The 22,716-nt window shown below is 41.4% G+C and overlaps 1 protein-coding gene across 5 annotated transcripts in view; it reads right to left on the reverse strand.

Annotated features, from left to right (window-relative positions):
* The window catches only part of LOC132815624 (triple functional domain protein), a 547,994-nt gene that overhangs the window by 173,534 nt on the left and 351,744 nt on the right, over positions 1-22,716 (reverse strand). For all 5 annotated transcript variants that reach the window (XM_060824568.1, XM_060824569.1, XM_060824567.1 and 2 more), the window contains 3 exons: positions 18,867-18,968; positions 18,068-18,207; positions 1,828-1,927 (listed from right to left, as the gene is read on the reverse strand). In XM_060824568.1, coding sequence (XP_060680551.1) covers positions 1,828-1,927; positions 18,068-18,207; positions 18,867-18,968 — 342 coding nt within the window. The remainder of the gene's footprint in view (positions 1-1,827; positions 1,928-18,067; positions 18,208-18,866; positions 18,969-22,716) is intronic.

Raw genomic sequence — 22,716 nt, forward strand, 5'->3', positions numbered from 1 at the left:
ATTTCATGGAACAACAGGATGTCAAGAAAGAAGAGTAATTTCTCATTATGCCCCACGTGTGTGCTTAAATTAAACACTAGTCCTTATTCCACCTGAGATTTTAGGATTTCTGCTTTTTCCCAGGGAACATTCCATGGTTCCGTTGGACGTGGCTCACAATCTTGAGCATAAGACCACTTTCCAGGACTGGAAGAACATGCAAAGGAGCAGAAACAATCACTCAAATGACCACGCTATCCCATGAACACTGTCAAGTTCTGGATGCCGCATTTCAGGAATGATTGTAGAGGATGCAGAAAAAAATGACCAATGGTTTCCAGGATGAGAGACTTCAGTTACCAGGATAGATTAAACAGGCTGGTCTGTTTTCCGAAGAGTAAGGAAGGTCATGGAAGAATCTATTCTTTCAAGGGGGTAATAAATCTGGGAAATTCTTTACCACAGAGCTGTAGTACTGGGTTGTTACATGTATTAAAGAGTGAGATAGACATATTTTTAATCAGCAAGACAGTCAGATGTCTTGAGAAAAAGGAAGAAAAATAGACTCTAGCATTATCAGATCAGTTATGATGTGGAGGTGCCAGTGCTGGACTAGGGTGGACAAAGTTAAAAATCATACAACACCAGGTTATAGTCCAACAGCGCTCTGAAAGCTTGTACTTCCAAATAAACCTGTTGGACTATAACTTGGTGTTGTGTGAGTTTTAACCTAGGTCAGTTATGATTTCACTAAATGGGGAACAGACCTGATGGGCTAAATGGCCTACTTTTGCTCTGACATCTTAAGGTCATTCAGTTTTGAAAAGGATTTTGGTGTTTCTGCTTACTGCATGCAAATTTACTTCTCTGGAAGATTGCTCATGCAAAGTTTAGCTTTGAAGAGCTTGTTATGACTGCATCTATGTTAAGTAACAACTTCAAAATGCTGAGGAGCTTTTCTGACTCTAGAAGAATTACACCGGCTCTGTGTTCTGTTCTTACCAAGTGTCCAGATATACGGATTCTCCTACTCACTTAAATAGATCAGTCGCCAGAACCATAATTTGCTACTATTTTCTTTAACCAATTATGACGTTTCAAACATCATCCAACTTAACTCAATTCAAATAAAGAGCAAAATTGGCACTTCCCTTTTCATCTGTCTCAACACCATATCCAACAGCATTCTTGTTAACCACCTTCCAGACATTTTTTTGAAGTACTTTAATGCTTTTAAAGCTTCAGTCACTTTCAACTGAAACGTGAAATTGAGATCCACAAGGGGCTTAGGGAAATAAGATGCCATGTTGAAATTGGAAGTCAGGCTTTCAACCATTTAAACATCTTTACTTCCTGTTACAGACTAAGAATATTAACCTATACCCAACCTACTTTGCTTTCCTACAAGTAGTATTTTTCTCTGTGAGCAACTGAAGGTAATACAGTGCAATCAGCATTTCTTTTTTGCATACACATTTTCAACAGCCACACAATAATCATAAACTGCTATTTTTAAGTAGTTTTTATGTTGCTGCAAGCAATACTTGCTGGTATTTTACATGGAACCTTCCCCTCTGCAGCATGTCAGTGGCACATTCACATTAACTGTTCAAGGTTCGTACTGACATCTTTGTAGCAAAATAAACATTAAGTAAGCGTAGCATTTCAGTTTCTGGTTACAAGTTTATCTGTGTGAAAGGTTAAGAAATTGACCTATTGGTTAGTAACTGCATTTTTAATTGTGGAGAGTACTATTTCTCCAATGAATTGTGGAGCTAATCCACTGCAATGAAATCTAAGGGTCAATGCTTAGTATTGGTTGATTAGAAACTATAAAGTATCACCTACCTTGTCACTGTCCAGAGTGTTTTGTGATGTCCGTGATGCAATGGAGATTGTATCTGGTTGACTGCTTGCATCTCCCTGACTATCTAGTTCTTCTCCATCCCTGAAATAAAATAAAATGTCTCATCACCGTTCATACTTCAGATAAATATTAATAATGACTGTGGTCTTTATTTATTGTAGATCTCTCACTACAGTAATTTCTTTATTGCTGTCACAAATTTACTTATGAATGTACAAACATAAGAATTAGGTGTAAGCCAGTCAGCCTGCTCGACCATGCAACAGGATCACTGCAAATCTGATTGTGACCTCAGGTCCACATTCTCACTTATCCCTGATCATCACCAACTCCCTTTTTAGTTAAGAATCGATCTGCCTCTGCCTTCAGCAATCTCTGGGGAAACAGAGTGGCTAAGATTCACAACACCCTCAGAAAAAAATTCTCTTCATTTTAGTCTAACTGGGGGACCTCTTATTTTTAAAATGTGTCTGCTGTTCCAGACTCTGTAAGAAGAAGAAACATGCCTTTGGCATTCACTCTGCCAGGCCGGATCAAAACCTCAGATCACTCCTCATTCTTTTACACTCCAAGGTAAAGAAATCCGACAGGTCCAATTTTTCATCATATGATAATCCCTCCATCCTGGTTCAATGGAAATAAATTTCAGAAGGCAGACCCCAGTCCAATAGAAACATGTCTGTAATATTGATGTTTGTTGATTATTCTTGGCTCATTCATTCACACCAGGTCTTGCTGCTGCTATACTTTCTTTGGCCCTTGAACGTGATGGAGCCCTACTGTAGACATCTATCCATTTGTAACAAATCTCCCCTGTTTTGTGCTTTTACCTTGCTCATGGTTTTGGGACTGGCCTGATTCAAATGACATCCTGTATGATTATAACTGTGGCCAAATGATTATAACTGTGCTGTGTTATCCTTCCTTAATCTTCTCAAACTGCATGCGACGTAAGAGCATAACTGACTGTATTCATAGCCATTTCTCTATTACCTTATTCCATTATTCTGTCCTTAGTGCTGAACACAAAACCCAGATAAATATTCAAGACTGTCAGATAGGAGACTAATTTATCTCCTATCACCCTGCTCAAGCAATTTTTAGAGTAGACTACAAATGTTACACACTGACTATGAGTTTCTCTCAAGCAATTACCGTGTATAGCACCTTTAACATAGCAAAACAATCCCAAGTCCATTAGAGCTACTTACCCAATAAAATAGCTCACAGGAGATAATTAAGATAGAAATTTGATTAAAGGAACATCTTTTAAGGAAAAAGCAAGCAAGGTTTAGGCATCGAAGTAACATCTGGCAAGGATAGAGTGATTAAAACTAGCATGCTCTGAGGATTGAAGGTCTCAGATCTCAGAAGGTCAATTGGCTGGAGGAGATTACAGAAAGAAACAGGTGAGGCCACAGGATTTGCAAAGAAAGATTCCAATTTTCAAAGAGGTAGGTGACCTTAGTGATGATGTCAGGATCAACTAAGAAAGACCAAGATTTCAGAGTTTAGTTCAACCTCAACGAGACCAACAGAAACAGCACAGTTAGTTCACTGTAGTTTATGAAACTTGGAGGAGCATAATTTTGCTGCCATATCTGCATACAATAATCGCTTATAAAAAGATGTGATTATTACATTTTGAGTTTTCTTGGTCTTTAATTCAGGATAAAATAAAGGGATTTAAGTAAATTGTTTTAACTTCTGTCTATCAACAAATATGATGATTAAAAGATAAAAGGAAGTCTCAGGTTGTTTGCTGCAAAGAAAATGCAACATATTCACACTTGGAAACAATGGGAGCAACATCTGTGCTTACCATCATTCGACTATTAAATTTAAAGTCTGAAGAATCGGTGGACTGGACTGTATTCAAGTATGGTGGACTGGATTGTACTCAGCGGACAACCTAGACAGGTATAGCATCACTGTCACGGACTTCAGTGGCAAATGCAGGGAGGACTGCGTGCTGAAGAAGTCAATCCGGATCTTCCCCTAACAGAGAAATCTACTTTCTGGATTAGTGGTGCTGGAAGAGCACAGCAGTTCAGGCAGCATCCCAAAACGTCTATTTCACTGCACTTTGGATGCTGCCTAAACTACTGTGCTCTTCCAGCACCACTAATCCAGAATCTGGTTTCCAGCATCTGCAGTCATTGGTTTTACCAGGGAAACCGAAGACCAGGTATGCAGCATTCAAGTCAGACGACCCAGGTGTATCCAGAAAATCAAGATACAGCCTCTGCAAAGCCATCAGAGATGCCAAGAGGCAACACCGGACCTAGTTAGAAGCCCAAATCAATTATATGGACACTCGTTGTCTGTGGCAAGGCTTAAACAACACAACAGGATACAAAATGAGCTTAAAAATGTGTTGCTGGAAAAGCGCAGCAAGTCAGGAGAAGGGATCATGCCTGAAACATCGATTCTCCTGCTCCTTTGATGCTGCCTGACTTGCTGCGCTTTTCCAGCAACACATTTTTAAGCTCTGATCTCCAGCATCTGCAGTTCTCACTTTTTCCCCTGGATACAAAATGAGGCAGAGCAAGATAGCGGATAAAAACACATCCTTCCCTGATGCACTCAATGCTTTCTATGCTTGGTTCGAACAGAATGCCAGCTGACATAACAGGTCAGTAGTGCACACATTTCCTTAGCCCTGCACTCATCCCTGGAACATCTGAAGGAGGATACCTATGTCAGACTCATAGACTACAACTCCACCTTCCACAACATAATCCCCTCCAGACTGATCGAAAAACTCTGAAACCAAAGTCTCGGCTCTGTCCCCTGCAACTGGACCCAAAGCTCCCTGACCCACAGACTTCAATCATTGAAGACAGACAACTGCACATCCTCCACCTCAACACTGGAGACCGCACCCCACCCCCCCCCACCCCCTCGCCAAAGGATGGGTTCTCAGCCCCCTATTGTACTCCCTGTACACTCACGATTGTGTAGCAAAATTCTGAATGAATGCCATCCACAAGTTGTTCGTGACATCACTGTGCTGGGATGGATATCAAACAGTGACGAGTCAGACTACAGAAGGAGATAGAGGGCTTGTGCCTTGGTGCAATGATAATAATCTCTCTCTCAACATCACCAAAACTAAAGAACTGATTATTGACCTCGGATAGAAAGGCGGAAAACATGCTCCCATCTACATCAATCGAGCAGATGTTGAGAGGGTTGAGAGCATTAAGTTTCTAAGAGTGACGATAACCTACAATTTGTCCTGGACTTCCCACAGAGATACGAAGGGCAATAAGGCAATAATGCACAAAGCCTCTTGTTCCTCAGGCAACTTAGGAAATTCAGCATGTCCATAAGGACCCTGACCAACTTTTACAAAGTTAAAAATCACACAACACCAGGTATAGTCCAACAGGTTTTTTGGAAGCACTAGCTTTTGGAGGTGGTTGACAATCACTTAATGAAGGAGCAGGGCTTCGAAGCTACTGCTTCCAAATAAACATAGAACATAACTGCGCAGTACAGGCCCTTCAGCCCTTGATGTTGCGCCGACCTGTGAAGCCAATCTGAAGCCCATCTAACCAATACTATTCCATTTTCATCCATAAGTCTATCCAATGACAATTTAAGTGCCCTTAAAGTTGGCGAGTCTACTACTGTTGCAGGCAGAGCGTTCCATGCCCATACTACTCTCTGAGTAAAGAAACTACTTCTGACACCTGTCCGATATCTATCACCTCACAATTTAAAGCTATGTTCCCTCATGTAAGCCATCACCATCTGAGGAAAAAGACTCTCACTGTCCACTCTATCTAACCCTCTGATTATCTTGTATATCTCAATTATGTCACCTCTCAAACTTCTTCTAACGAAAACAACCTCAAGTCTGTCAGTCTTTCCTCGTAAGACCTTTCCTCCATACCAGGCAACATCCTAGTAAAACTCCTCTGAATCCCTTCCATAGCTTCCACATTCTCCTTATAATGTGGTGACCAGAACAGCAGCCGCACCAGAGTTTTGTACAGCTGCAGCTTGTGTCACCAGAACTCAATCCCTCTAGTAATAAAAACGAACACACAATATGCCTTCTTAACAGCCCTGTCAACCTGGATGGCAACTTTCAGGGATCTATGTACATGGACACCAAGATTTCTCTGTTCATCTACACTACCAAGAATCTTACCATTATTCCAGTACTCTGCATTCCTGTTACGCCTTCCAAAGTGAATCACCTCACACTTTTCTGCATTAAACTCCATTTTCCACTTCTCAGCCCAGCTCTGCAGTTTATCTATGTCCCTCTGTAACCTACAACATCTTCATCACCATCAACAACTCTACTGACCTTAGTGTTATCTGCAAATTTACTAATCCATCCTTCTATGCCATCATCCAGATCACTTATAAAACTGACAAACAGCAGTGGATCCAAAACAGATCCTTGCAGTACCCCATCAGTAACTGAACTCCAGGAAGAACATTTCCCATCAACCACCACTCTGTGTCTTCTTTCAGCGAGCCAATTTCTGATCAAAACTGCTAAATCACCCTCAATCCCATGCTTCCGTATTTTGTGCAATAGCCTACTGTGGGGAACCTTATCAAATGTCTTACTGAAATCCATATACACCACATCAACCGCTTTACCCTCATCCACCTGTTTGGTCACCTTCTCAAAGAACTCAATAACCTGCCCTTCACAAAATCATGTTAAGTATTCCGAATCAACTTATTCCTTTCTTGATGGTTATAAATCCTCTCTCTTACAACCTTTTCCAACAGTTTACCCACAACCGAAGTAAGGCTCACTGATCTATAATTACCAGGGTTGTCTCTACTCCCCTTCTTGAACAAGGGAACACATTTGCTATCCTCCAGTCTTCTGGCACTACTCCTGTAGGCAATGATGACATTAATATCAAAGCCAAAGGTGCTGCAATTTCCTCCCTGACTTCCCAGAGAATCCCAGGATAAATCCCATCTGACCCATGGGACTTATCTACTTTCACAGAATTACTAACACCTCCCTCCTTGTGAACCTCAGTCCCATCTACTCTAGTAGCCTGTTTCTCATTAATCCCCTCAATAGCATTGTTTTTTTCCAGTGTGAATACTGATGAAAAATTTTCATTTAGTGCTTCCCCTATCTCCTCTGACTCCATGCACAACTTCCCATGACTATCCTTGATTGGCCCTAATCTTACTCTCATCATTCTCTTATTCCTGATAGACCAAGAGAAAGCCTAAGGGTTTTCCTTGATCCTATCCGCCAATGACTTCTCAGTTCTCTCTTTAGGTCTTTCCTAGCTAACCTGCAACTCTCAAACGCCCTAACTGAGCCTTCATGTCTCATCCAAACATAAGCCTTCTTCTTCCTTTTGACAAGAGCTTCAACTTATTTTAGTAAACCACGGCTCCCTCGCTCAACCACTTCCTCCCAGCCTGACAGGTACATACTTATCAAAGACACGCAGTAGCTGTCCCTTGAATAAGCACTACATTTCAATTGTGCCCCTCCCCTGCAGTTTCCTTCCCCATCCTATGTATTTTAAATCTTGCCTAATCGCACCATAATTGTTTTTCCTCCAGCTATAACTCTTGCCCTGCAGTATATACCTCTCCCTTTCTATTGCTGAAGTAAACATAACCAAATTGTGGTCCCTATCACAAAAATGCTTACATACCTCCAAATGTAACACCTGGCCAGGTTCATTATCCAGTACCAAATCCAATATGGCCTCTCCCCTCGTTGGCCTGTCAGGAAACCCTCCTGCACACATTGGACAAAAACTGACCAATCTAGTGGGCGGCACGGTGGCACAGTGGTTAGCACTGCTGCCTCACAGCACCTGTAGATCCGGGTTCATTTCCCGACTCAGGCGACTGACTGTGTGGAGTTTGCACGTTCTCCCCGTGTCTGCGTGGGTTTCCTCCGGGTGCTCCGGTTTCCTCCCACAGTCACAAAGATGTGCGGGTCAGGTGAATTGGCCAAGCTAAATTGCCCGTAGTGTTAGGTAAGGGGTAAATGTAGGGGTATGGGTGGGTTGCGCTTCGGCGGGTCGGTGTGGACTTGTTGGGCCGAAGGGCCTGTTTCCACACTGTAAGTCTAATCTAATCTAAAGCACTCAAACTGTGGCATTTCCAGTCAATATTTGGAAAAGTTAAAGACCCCATAGCAACTATTCTGTCACCCTCACTCCTATCGCTAATCACCTTTGCTTTATTTTTCTTTACATCTCTGGAACTATTTGGAGACCTATAGAAAGGTCCCAACATGGTGACCTCTCCTTTTCTGTTTCTAACCTCAGCCCATACTACCTCAGTGGAGGAGTCCTCAAATGTCCTTTCTGCCAGCGTAATACTGTCCTTAACTAACAATGCCACACCCTCCCTCCTTTTACCATCTTCTCTATTCTTAATGAAACGTCTAAATCTCAGAACCTGCAACAACTATTCCTGTCCCTGCTCTCTGTCTCCCCGAAATGGCCACAACATCGCAATCCCAGGTACCAACCCATGCTGCAAGTTCTTCCGGATGCTCCTGGCGTTGAATTAGATTCACTTCAAAACAACTTCCTGCTTGCTGGTGCCCTCTTGCAACCTTAAAACCTATTTCTGACCTCACTACTCTCAACCTCCTCTATACTCGAACTACAATTTCAGTTCCCATTCCCCTGCTGAATTTGTTTAAACCTCCCCAAAAAGCATTAGCAAATGTCCCCCCTTGGATACTGGTTCCCCTCTGGTTCAGATGAAGACCATCCTGTTTGTAGAGTTCCCACCTATCCAAAAGCTGCAATTATCCAGGTATCCAAAACACTCCTTCTTGCACCATCCCTACGGCCATGTGTTCAACTCCTCTCTCTCCCTATTCCTCGCTCCACTAGCACGTGGCACAGGCAACAAACCAGAGATCACAATTCTATTTGTTCTAGCTCCAAGCTTCCACCCTAGCTCCCTGAATTTCTGCCTTAAATCCCCAACTCTTTTCCTACCTATGTCGTTGGTGCCTATGTGGACCATGACTTGGGGCTGCTACCCCACCCCTTCAAGGATCGCAAAAACATGATCAGAGACATCATTAACCTTGGCATCCAGGAGGCAACATACCAACCAAGAGTCTCTCTCGTTCCCACAGAACCTCCTGTGTCCCCTAACTATGGCATCCCGAATGACTAAGGCTCTGCTTCTCTTCCCCCTTCCTTTCTGAGCAACAGGGACAGACTCTGTACCAGAGCCATTTGCCCATTGTCAACTCCTGGTAAGTTGTTCCCCCCTCCTCCCCAACAGTATCCAAAACAGTATACTTGTTGAGGGGAACGGCCACAGGGCATCCCTGCACTGCCTGCCAGTTCCCTTTCCATCTCCGACGGTAACCCATCTACCTTCTTCTTGTACCTGAGGTGTGACTGCCTCCCTGTAACTCCTCTCAATAACCCCCTCCACCTCCCGAATGATCTAACTTCATCAGCTCCAGCTTTAGTTCCATAACGTAGTTCAGGTACAAGTTGTCCAAGAAATAATGTTTAGTCAAAGTTACTTTTTGCTTGTTACAGTTAAATTATAAACACGTGAAACCTTGTGTTAATGCTTTCACCTATTAACTAGAAGTTTGAATTTACATTTTTCAAAGTTATTTGCCTCTTGGCAGATCAATACAAATTACTTTTTAGAAACAATTGTCTGGATTTTCCAATGGCCAGGTAGTCGCTATTTCAGCACTGATGAGAGTTGTGTGTGGGAATCATGTAGAATTCCCATCGTAGTATACTCTGAAAGAATTACTGAGGAAATTGAAGATGAAACTGGGTGATTTCCCCCATGCTTGGAACCCTCCAATTTAAATCAGTGATTCAGAGAATTCTGATAAATTAATAGTTACTCAGGGAAAGTTAAAATATTAAGTACACAGTTGAACTCCTGGCTGACCTTCATACTAACCTCACTCACCACCCAACTACATCTCCAGCAGATCATTTAAACCCCTTGATCATGACCCAGAACACAACATCCTTTCCTCCCATTCTTCCTCTGCCATTGAACCTAACCTCACATTTACCTGCTGTGGACCCGACCATTTTTATCATACATTTTGGACCCAACTATACCCTTCTCACCTATTCTGGACTTGACTCTCTATCACTCCCTCAACGCCAATCCCCTTTCCTTGTTCTGTCTCAATACCCCTTTTACCCACCCCTCCGACTCCAAGCCAACTTCCCTTCCCCTTTTCTGACCTCACCATCCATCCAGCCCTTCTGCTCCAGAACCAACCTCGCTCCCTTTCACTCCCTGGGAACTAACCACAATTCACCTGTTCCTAGCTTGAGACCCTTTCCTTCACTCTGAAGCTGACTCCCTTCACCTCATGGTACCAATGTCTCCTCAGGCGCTTGACACAATCCACTTTCCCTAGTATGGACCCAGTCACCTTCTTCTCTACTGTTGTGGACCCAACACTTCTGTTACTTTTATCCCTAAGCAGCCAACCCCTTTCTCCTGCTCCAGATCCAACCCCACTCCCCTGAATTATCCCACCTTTTACTCACTTGGCAATACATTCTGTAGCATGCTACCCCTAGCTAGCTGGTACCTGATTATCAGCCCCCTTATACATTGTTAGCCTACCTCCTGGTCTCACAATCACCTTATGCATTTAACGTTTGACAGCTGCTACCAAAATGGCCATTTGTGCTTCTGAACGTTTGAGTGTCAGAATAGGGCAGCTGATTACTGTGAAAAAAGATCATGTGCCTCCCCCCGACTGTTCTGCATTACAATAAAACGTCAGAATGGATGTATGGTCCCTTATTCTGAAGGAGCCCTGAGTGGAATCTCCTGTTAGATATGTGGAGCTCTCTCCTTTTGTAAGAAAGAAGGGCTGCAGCAGTAATCTGCATGAGATTGCTACTCTTCAGAAAATCCGACCCAATAGGTTGACAGCAAAGTACTTGGAGGTCCTTTGAAAGCATGAGAGTGCTGCATATTTCCAACCATATCTCTCCCACCATATCTTCAGAAGTGGGTTTCTTCTTATCCCTGCACAGTTACCTCTGGAATTCTACAGATATATCCTCAGCCTCTTCATTCTTATCTTATATGTATCCTCAATTAAATAATTGCATGTTGTATATTCCTTTTCATTTACCTCTCTTAAGTGCATTGGAATACCTACTTTTAATCATTCATGAGATGTGAAGTCACTGGCTGGACCACACTTATTGCACATTCCTAATTGGTTAGAGGGTGATTAGCCTGACTGGGTAAGAATGACAGATTTCCTTCCTTGAATGATGAGATTGACTTTTACAATCCAGATTTTTGTTGAATTCACATTTCATCATCTGTCCCTAAAACATTAACCTGTGGTTTTGGACTACTAGCCCAGCGACATTGCCATGACACCATAAATTTCACAGTATTAAAGATATCAATAAAAAAAACAAAATTTGTTATTGAATAGAACATTCTGACAATTCACAAAAGTAAACAAAAAAAACTAAAATACATTTTTTATTAAACCCTGAACATTTCTTTAAATTTGAGATGTTAATAATTAAACATCATTCATGCAGCATATAAATACCTAACATTCATAGTTCACCACCACTCTTGGAAAGAGTAAAAGCAAATATATCTGCAGAGAAACTGAGAGTTTTCAGAAGGTTGAGGGGTCCAGAACAAGAAATTAAATCCAAGAGGTCTAGGACAGAGAGTAACAAACATTTTAACATAGAAGATTGATACCAAAATATTCACAAGATAAAGTAATTTAAGCAGGTATCAACTGAAATATTAAGAATAAATAAATAAGAAGTTGTATGAGAGGAATATACAAAAACGTAGAGACATGGTTGCTGTATGGGATTCGAACTGTTGCTCATGTGAATAATAAATAAAAATACATAATCAGAGGGTTGCATGACCTGTTGCCATTTTTCAATATTGATGTAAAACTATTTTATGGTATTAAATGTGCAGATCAACTAATTGATACTCCAAAAATTGGAATAGGTAGCTGTAAAATGAGAAGCAATTGATAGGTTTTAGCAGCTCCAACATTTGACATGCCCAAACCTGATGGAATAATAATAACTAAAACATACAGTAGCCAAAAAAAATGAAAGGTTGGAGAAAATTTTATGAGAACTTCAGTCATATTTGCAATTTCTAGATGCTGAACAAGTTAGTGTCTGTGTGAAATACGACCTGGATAACATTCAAAGATTTTAGGTAATAAGTGGAAGTAATAATCAGGCCACATAGTGTCAGATAATGACAAGTTCATCGAGAGAGAATCTAAACACCTCCCATTGATGTTCAACAGCATGGACATTGATAAATCCCCAGCACTTAACTTCCTTGCTGTTAACACTGATCAGAAGCTGAAATGGCTACAGAAGCAGATCAGAGCTTGTGAGTTCAGTGGAAAGTTGTTTATATCCTGTCCCTCTAAACCATGTTCACCATCGACAAAGCAATATATCAGAAATGTGATATAATACTCTCCTCTTACCTGGACGCGTGCAGCTTTGACAACATCCAGGACAAAATAACCCATTTGATTAGCACTATGTTCACCTTCTCACAAAGTCGTTACCTCCATTCATTATGTGATAGGTCAGTAGTATATGCCATTTGTAAAGATTCATTTCTGAAATTCAAGGCTCTATCAACAGCACCTTCCAATCGCACAGTTATGACTAAGAAAACGAGGGCAGCAGATACATGGAAATACCACCATAACCAAATTCCTTCCAAGTCACACAACTTCTTGATTTAGAACAAATATATTGTTCCTGCATTGTTGGTGGGTCAAAAATCTGGAATGCCCTAACAACACTATGACAGCAGCACAAGGCGGCAGCTCAGCACCATCATCTCAGGGCAATAAAGGATACCAGTGAATGCTGCCGTCTAACAGCTGGACTCCAACATCTCATGAATTAATAAAAGATGCAAACAGCACTCTGGCCATATCAATTCTTCTGGCATAAAACAGCAGCAGGATTCCCCATTAGCTTTCTACAACTGTATTAAAGTTTAGTAGTCTCATGTAGACTAGGCTAGTCTAGTTAAAAGATTAATAAAGTAGCTGACTGAGGATCAGTTATCAGTCAATAACCTAAAGCCTGAATAAGGCCTCAGTAGGCTATTAAAGGTCAACTTAACTCAGTTCTATAATGTAAGGATCTGTTGAAAGTGCACAATCAATAAGCTTTCTATAATCAGCAAGGAGAGATCACATTCTGACTGAAGCACAGCTCGAGTGAGCATACATTTCTGGGAGCAAATTATTGCAGAAGCTGGAATCTGTACTGAAAACAAAAATGCTGGAAATCAGAGATCAGGCAGCAGCCATGGACAGAACAAGTTTAGAGTTGTTGTCTTGAGTTTAGAGGACTCTTCATTGGAGCTCTGTTGGACGGAGTTGGGGGTGGGGGGGAGAGGGTGAGCGAGCGGGGGTCAGAAGGGGGTGGAGTTGGAGGGCAGGGGTGGACATGGATAGGGAGCAGTATTGGACAGGGCTGGGGGAGTGGGTGGGGGCGGTGTTGGATGGGACTGGGGGGCGCGGGTGGGTGTGGGGGTGGATGGGGGCAGGTTTGGGGGGAGGAAGAAGAGATGTTCATGCGCGCTGTGCTGCTGCCTAGTCTCCTGAATGGGGAGTAGACTTAACAGAAACTCTGAGTCCCAGAGGAGAGGTACTGAATCAATTAACCAAATAATTAATTATCTCAACAAATTAGTGCCCACCAATCATGTTCGGATAATCGAATTCCTCTGGATTATGTAGACATGGGTTCAAATCCTAGCATGGCAGGTGATGAAATTTAAATTGAATAAATCTCTGAAATTAAAAACTTGTTGAACAGTGACACTGTTGTAAAACCTATCTTGTTCACTGATGTCCCTTGGGGAAGAAAATCTGTCAGCTCTATACCTGGTCTAACCTACATCTGACTCCAGACCTACATCAGTGGAATGGCTGATTGAGTTTAATTCAGATAAATGTGAGGTGTTGCATTTTGTTAAGACAAACCAGGGCAGGTCTTACACAGTCAATGGGGCCCGGGGAGTGTTATCGAACAGAAAGACTTAGGGATCCAGGTACATAGTTCCTTGGAAATGGCATCACATGCGGACAGGGTGGCAAACAAAATGTTTCAAGTTTGCATTCATCGTTCAGAGCATTGAGTACAGGAGTTGGACATCATGGTATAGCTGTACAAGACAATGGGTAAGGCCACATTTGGAGAGCCGCATATAATTCTGGTTGCTGTGATATAGGGAGGATGTTATTAAATTGGAAAGGGCACAAAAAACGTTTTCAAGGATGTTCCCGAGACTAGAAAGTTTGACTAATAAGGAGAGGCTGGATAGGCTGAGCCTTTTTACCTTGAGCATAGGATATTGAGTTTTATAAAACCACGAGGTCATAGATAAGGTGAATTACCAAGGTTTTTTCCTCAGGGTAGGGGAGTCCAAACTTGAGGCCATAGGTTTAAGGTAAGAGGGGAAAGATTTATAAGAGACCTGAGGGGCAACCTTTTCACACTGAGGGTGCTGTGTATATGGAACAAGCTAGCATGAGGAAATGGTAGAGGTGGGTATAATTCCAACATTTAAAAGAAAATTTGGACTCTGAATGCAAATTTAGCTTATTCGAAGTCACCTGTACACAAAGGCCATGTAGCACAACTGGTGCAATGAGAAACCAACCTCAGACATTGCAGCCCTGTTGGCACTATATAGACCTACATGCAGCACAAAACAACGCTATGGAATGAGAAAACACAGTGAAAAGAATTATGATATTTAAGATAGTTTAATCTTAAATTCATGCATCAACAACAAACTGGCCATTGTGTTTTCAAAAATTAAATAGTAGCAGCAAATGACTAACATGACTGTCCAAAGTGTTGCAGGCAGAATTTAGACGTATGACTTATCTGTACTTATCTGTTGGACCCAACACCAAGCTAGGGCCTCCACAGGACACTGCTAGTACAATTGAAGAGTGTTAACAAATGCTTTACTAGTTTGTAATGAAAATAGGTTTATCATTGTGAAAACGTGAACTTGAATGCAAACACATTGTCATTCTTCCTAAAGAAACAGTTTCTGGTTCCAAGTTAATTGTGTATATTTAGCAAATCAAAATGTTTTCAAATCATGGTCAGAGGCTTTACATAAAGCATACCAACTGGTTGATTAATTTTCCAGAGTTTTGCTTTTCAAACAATGTCAGCAGTCTTTAAGTGGAACAGGATGTGAATGCAAGAATCAATTGGATACACAACACTGTATTCTGCTCATATTATTTGCCTCAATTGACAAAGGCTAACAAGGTGATTGTATGTCTAATCATTCAATTGGTCAGATGAGCCAGTTGGCTGAGGAGATAGGAGTTTAATTTAGATAAATGCAAGGTGTTGCATTTTGGCAAGGCAAACCAGGGCAGGAATGAAAGAATTAGCGGTTGGGCCCTACAGAGTGTCTGAACAAGAGACAGAGTGGTGGAGATGCATAGTTCCTTGAAAGTGGAGTCGCAGGGAGACAGGGTGGTAAAGTAGGCGTTTGGCACGCTTGCCTTCATTAGCTAGAACATTGAGTATAGGAGTTAGGATGTCATGTTGCAGTTGCACAGGACATTTGTGAGACCACTTTTAGAATACTGCATAGAATTCTTGTCACCCATCTCTAGGAAGGATGCTATTTAACTTGAGAGGGTGCAGAAAAGCCTAACAAGGATGTTGCCGGGACTGGAGAGTTTGAGTTATCGGGAGAGGCTGATTAGGCTGGGGCTTTTTTTCCCGGAGTATCGGAGGCTGCTGAATGACCTTCTATCGGTTTATAAAATCAAGAAGGGCACGGTAAGAGTGACTAGCCAAGGTGCTTTTCCTGGGGTGGGAGAGTCCAAAACTAGAGGGCATAGGTTTAAAGTGAAAGGGGAAAGAGTTAAAAAGGATCTGAGGGGTAACCTTTTCATGCAGAGGTGGTGCATGTATGGAATGGGCTGCCTGAGGAAGTAGTGGAGATTGATACACTTACAACATTTAAAAGGCATCTAAATGGGTACACAGACTGGAAAGGTTTACAAGGATACAAGCCAAATGCAAGAAAATGAGACTAGTTCAGTTTAGGAAACCTGGTTGGAATGGATGAGTTGACCAAAAGGCCTGTGTCCGTGCTGTATGACAACAATATGACTCTGGTCAGTCCTTGAAAAGGGCCTAATAAGCTACTTTGCTGCAGCAAAACTGCTGCAAAGTCTAAAGAAATTAGTTAAACTGAATGGATCATCAGGCATAACCCTAGGATGAAACACCGAATGAAAACAGGAGCAGAATGTATGCTGTACGATTGGACTTCAATATCCATTCACCAACAGTTGCTTCATAGCATCAAGACTGACCAAGATGGCCAAATCCTGAAGGACGTAGCTGTTACATTGGGTTGTGTGAGGGAGCTAACCAGACGGAGAACTTACTTGAAATCATCCTCATTAAATACTTGTCCATTAACTGCAATTCACAAATCAGTAGTGTGATGGAATATTCCCCAATTGCCTGGATGGGGGCAGTTCTAACAATAGTCAAGAAGCTCAGGATAAAGCAGCCCAGTTGACTGGCAACCCATCCAATCACTTCACCACAGATGCGCAGTGGCATGTTGCATCTACAAGATGCACTATACCAACTCACCAAGGCTTCTACAAAAGCACCTTCCGCATCTTTTTTCTCTATCTCCTCAGCAGGATACATGCAGCTGACACACACATTCAGAACCACCTGCAAGTTCAACTCCAAACCACACACCATCCTGGCTTGGTACTATATCAACTCAGCAGAAGTAGGTACTGCAGATGCTGGAGGTTAGAGTCAAGATTAAAATGGTGCTGTAAAAGTGCAGGTCAGATAGCATCCGAGGAGCAGGAAAATCGACGTTTTGGGCAAAAGCCTTTCATCAGGAACCCTGATGAAGGACTTTTGCCTGAAGTGTCGATTTTCCTGATACTTGGATGCTGCCTGACTTGCTGTACTTTTCCAGCACCACTCTAATCTTGGTACTTTATCACATTACTTCACTGTTGCCAGGTTAAAGTCCTTTACTTCCCAACAACACTTGGGATATATCTGCACCACACAGATGACAGCAATTGAAGAGAATAAATGCTAACATAGCTACTTATGTCCACTTCCTATGAACAACAAAAAATTGCTTATAATTTACAATGAAATCAAATTGTCATCTCTAGGATAAAATTTTAATTTTGAAATTTCTTGGCTTTAATCCCTAAAGAACCAGGGTCGTGTTTACATGAGTTTAGCTTTTACACAAGTACAGACAGCATGTACATCTTCAAATGGAGGGGGAAGGGGTAGAAAAAGAAATACATACATCTTTGAGCTGTCTACTTTGAAACTTAAAACAAATTTTCAGCAATTTATTGTCTCCTCTGACATTCCCTCATCCATGAAGTTAGCCAGCTCAGACATATCACAGATGCACAAAACATGTTAATGAAACAAAGATAGCAAGATAGTGGGCGGCACGGTGGCACAGTGGTTAGCACTGCTGCCTCACAGCACCAGAGATCCGGGTTCAGTTCCCACCTCAGGCGACTGACTGTGTGGAGTTTGCACGTTCTCCCCGTGTCTGCGTGGGTTTCCTCTGGGTGCTCCGGTTTCCTCCCACAGTCCAAAGGTGTGCGGGTCAGGTGAATTGGCCATGCTAAATTGCCCGCAGTGTTAGGTAATGGGTAAATGTATGGGTGGGTTGCGCTTCGGTGGGTCGGTGTGGACTTGTTGGGCCGAAGGGCCTGTTTCCACACTGTAAGTAATCAAAACTAATCAAATAGTAAATGGGCTGTTGTAAATATGGACAAAAAATAAAAAACTGCAGACACTCTGAAGAAGAGTTGCTGAACTCGAAACATTGCGTGTTCTCGCCATAGGTGCTGTCAGACCTGCTAAGTTTCTTCTACAATTTCTATTTTTATTGTAAATTAGGTTTGATTTTCATTGCTCGATATGCATGTAATAAATTTGGACATTTGCACAGGAAAGTAGGTTGAAATGGTGCTAAAGGATATCTGAAAGATTACATGCTTCCTTATTTTTCTAAAGGATTTTCTTGTAACTCAATGTACAATAAGAATTGAAGTTACCTTTTTCAGGAGCACAACATGCAAATCAAATACCACAATGCTGAGTGATGCAGCAATATGTCAACACTCACCTTCTCCCTTTATGTTTGTGAGATGTAGGTTTGGGTAAGTGGATTGCTTCTTTCAGGGCACCTTTCAGATGAATGGTCCTTTCTTGTATAACCTCTCGTATATGCTTGATCCAATCTTGTTTATTTTCAATGCTGGATGCCTTCAACACAAAAATATCATTGCAAAACAGAAAATAACTAAGAAACAGCATTTCCTCAGCACAGTGTATGTTATGGAATTGTAAAAATGTTGTTTGCAAACAGGTTTATTTAGCTTTTAAAGTTTAAATTTTACAAACATAAACACATTGTTCACAAAGATTACTAGAACTAAAATAGAATAAACAATCAAATGATATCACGTTGCTTTATTTAATTAATTATTATTTCATTTATACAATCTATGGTGTTACTGTCCTATTGTTTAGGTCGATAATCTCAACCAATGCCTTGATCCAGAGCCGATTTTATGAATTGGTGAAATGCCATGGAATGAAGGGACTAAGTTAGATACATAGGTTTATTCAGGTGGGTAGTTCATTTCCATCATGCCATTGAGGCAGCTGAAGTCAGGTATTTACCATAACAAGAGTAGGAAATGAAATAGGACAAAAATAGTTTTATTTTAAGGCTCTTTCACTTGCTACATGGGTCTTAATCTTGATCCACTTTACTGGTTTTTCATGAAGAAAGGAACAGATTTGTGCTGGATCTCAAATTCGCATAACTGAGCAGTCCATGAATGGAACTAGGTCAGAAATGACCGGGCTGTTAATTTATTTGAAAGTTCTCAAATTCTTTTAAAAAAAGCCACAAGTACCTTTAAAACAATTTTGTTGTCTGATGTCGGAGTCCGTCCAACCCACAATGCAAATTTACAATGATCGCCTTCAACATGCTCTGTGACCCCAAGTTCTGAGGTCTATAAAAGAGAAAATATTCATTCAGCTGTCACTTGTTTTCTAATTGCTAATGTAAATACGGGCAAGAAATGCCCTAGTTTACAGGTATATTTTCTAAAGTATTATTGCCACACCAATTACATTTCTGAACAAAACATACTGGTCAAGACAGCATTTCTATACATGTACAGAAAGTTAAAAATAAAACATAACATAGTAACATCAAATTGATAGTTGACTGGAATAACAAAGCACATTATCACTTTCAATTCCAGTACCCTGCTGATGAATTTCTTTTCTACTTTCTTCGAGTTCACAATACTGCATTCCAAGTTTCACGTCATCTGCAAGTTTTGAAATTGTGCCCTGCACCCCAAGCTCTATGCCTTAATATGAAAAGACTGAGGCTCCCATTACCAATCCCTGGGGAACTCCACTAAACTTTGTTTGGCTCAAATTAGTATGTGTTGTTTTCTGTCACTCAGCCAGCTTCATATCCACATTGCAGCTCCCCCTTTCATTCCATGAGTGATAACATTGTTCATAAATCCATTGTGCACCACTGTATTATATGCCTCTTAAAAGTCCATTAACGCTGTATCAACAGCATTACCTCCTTCAAACCTTTTTGTTAGCTCTTCAAAGAATTCCAGCAGTTAGTGAAACATGATACACCTCTAACAAATCAATGCTATCTTTAATTAACCTTTAAATTATCTAAGTGACAATTACTAGATTAGATTACTTACAGTGTGGAAACAGGCCCTTTGGCCCAACAAGTCCACACCGACCCGCCGAAGCGAACCCCACCCATACCCCTACATATACTCCTTACCTAACACTACGGGCAATTTAGCATGGCCAATTCACCTGACCCGCACATCTTTGGACTGTGGGAGGAAACTGGAGCACCCGGAGGAAACCCACGCAGACACGGGGAGAACGTGCAAACTCCACACAGTCAGTCGCCTGAGGCGGGAATTGAACCCAGGTCCCTGGCGCTGTGAGGCAGCAGTGCTAACCACTGTGCCACTGTGCCGCCCACTATACATTCTGAATAATTGTTTCTAGAAGGTCCAAGAGCACCAAATGCAAAACTGACTCGATTGTAACTGAGGGTTTATCTTTACAACTTATTTTTGGAGAAGAGTGTCAACATTTGCAAATTTCTAGTTTTATGACACAAAATCTGAGAACGAGAAGAATTGCAAAAATAATGGCCCATGCTCTCCGCCAATTTCTATTTCTGCAACTTCTACTCTCAATTCCTTCTATATCCTTCGGTATATCTCATCTACTCTTGGCATTTTAACAACTTTAAATACAGACAGTCCGGCTAATAGTACCTCTGTAACAAATTTAAACCCATCAAATGCCCAAATTCCTTCCACTTTCATAATGATCCATAAAACATTTCCTTCCTTGACATATGCAAATTTGTGCTCCATTTGACAATTTCCTTTTTGGTCCCTAATCATCCATACTCCTGATGAAGGGGCCCAGCTCAAAATGTCTACTTTCCTACTCCTCCAACGCTGTCTGACCTGCTGTGCTTCTGAAGCTCCATATCCAATTACTCTGGCTTCCAGTATCTGCAATCCTTACTGTCTCCACCTTCTTTCACCATTCTCTTACTATTACTATTTACAGATCTGCAGAAAATTTTGGGATTCCCTTTTATGTTAGCTGAGCGTCTCTTCTCATGCTGTCTCCCAACTTATTTAGTTTGCTTTTTCACTTTTCTCTGAATCTTCTATATTCAGTCTGCTTTAGAAATAGCCATCAGTCATATATCATGAACATGTTTTATTCTTTACCTTAATCTCAAGCTGTTCATTATCAAAGAAGCTGTGTAATTGTTTGCCCTACCTTTCCCATTATCCACTGACATTAGCTGTCATCCAGTTATTTATTTTCACTCTGGGTTGTTATTTATCCCTTTCCATAACCAACCTAAGTTTTAAGATACAATGCTCACTGTTCTCTCATTGTCCTAACACCTGATGGACTTGGCCCATCCCATTCCTGAAAATCAGAGGTAGCAGTACCTCACTTTTCTTTGGATTGGAAACATTTCCTGAACTAACACTTAGCCCTCTCTTCCCTTTGACACTACTATCATCGCAATCTACACAAAGATAATTAAAGTTCCACATTATAAATGTTTTATAATGCTTGCATAAGTAGCACAGGAAACTGGTAGGCCATCCAGCAATATGAGCCTGCTCCATCATTTAATATGATCATGGCTAATCAAACAATTCAAGCCTTTTATCTACATTATCCCATAGCCCTTCACGTCATTGATAACAAATCTCTACTTTAAATATAGTTAGCATGTTGCATCACGGATTATTCAAACTGCTCCAAGCAAATCATTTTGAACGGCAGAAGACTATATAAGCAAACTTGACTGGCAATAATTTTCAGCACCCACAGCACTACCCCACCAACAAAGTGACGGTTAATGACCACATAATTTGCCTTTTATTTGTTAGTTCAGGGAGGAATGGCAGACTGAGCCTTTGGAGAATTCCCTGCTTATCTGACTGTACTACTGTTTGAAGTACAAAATCGCTAACAATGCAGTAGAGCTTCAGTTCTGAATTGTGGAGTCCATCTTAAATAAGAGAGGTTCATGACACCAAGTAAACCTGATTGCAGATTACTAAAACTACAATGGTGTCATGGGTCCACTAAAATATCCATAACTTCCCACTTTAAACATTTTGCCATATTTCAGGGAATAAGTTAAACTCAGGTGCTTTTACTGGTTGATCGTGCAATATTTTGAGTAAAAAGTGAGGTCTGCAGATGCTGGAGATCAGAGCTGAAAATGTGTTGATGGTTAAAGTGCAGCAGATCAGGCAGCATCCAAGGAACAGGAAATTCGACGTTTTGGGCAAAAGCCCTTCATCAGGAATGAGGAAAGTGTGTCCAGCAGGCTAAGATAAAAGGTGGGGAGGAGGGACTTGGGAGAGGGGCGATGGAGATGTGATAGGTGGAAGGAGGTCAAGTCAGCACCGCCCTCCTAACCTGCAATTTTCTTCCTGATCTCTCCGCCCCCACCCCACTCCGGCCTATCTCCCTCACCTTGACCTCCTTCCACCCATCACATCTCCATCGCCCCTCCCCCAAGTCCCTCCTCCCTACCTTTTATCTTAGCCTGCTGGACACACTTTCCTCATTCCAGATGAAGGGCTTTTGCCTGAAACGTCGAATTTCCTGTTCCTTGAATGCTGTGCAATAATTTGAACCAATCAACTGACATAGTTCCCCATTAAGTCCCATTTCACATTTTGATTCAAACACTGACACTGGATCACTATTCTTAAGATCCTTCTACGAGAAAAGCATTCTCCCCCCATCATAGTCTTAAATGGATTACATTTTACTTTTATACTTCCAGATTCTCACATAAGAGGAAATATTCTTTCCACATTCTTGTATAATCGTGTATAATCCTGTCAAGTTGCCTTACTCTTTGAATTTCTAGTGAATATAAGGTTAATCTGTCCAACCTGCTCATGAGATGGCTACTATTAGTCTTAGTAAGCCTTCTTTGAGCTGCATCCAACTCATTAGAACGTCAAAAAATATAGAATAGTACAGCACGTGAATGGGCCCTTCGGCACACAATGTTGGGCTGAGCATGACGCCAAATTAAACTAATCCCTTCAGCTTGTTCTTGGTCCATATCCCTCTATTCTTTGCATATTCATCCGCTTATGTACAACCCATTAATTGCCTTTATTTTACTTGCCTCTG

This window comes from Hemiscyllium ocellatum, chromosome 5 (genome assembly GCF_020745735.1).
Source record: "Hemiscyllium ocellatum isolate sHemOce1 chromosome 5, sHemOce1.pat.X.cur, whole genome shotgun sequence".
In the NCBI taxonomy this organism is placed as follows: Eukaryota; Metazoa; Chordata; class Chondrichthyes; order Orectolobiformes; family Hemiscylliidae; genus Hemiscyllium; species Hemiscyllium ocellatum.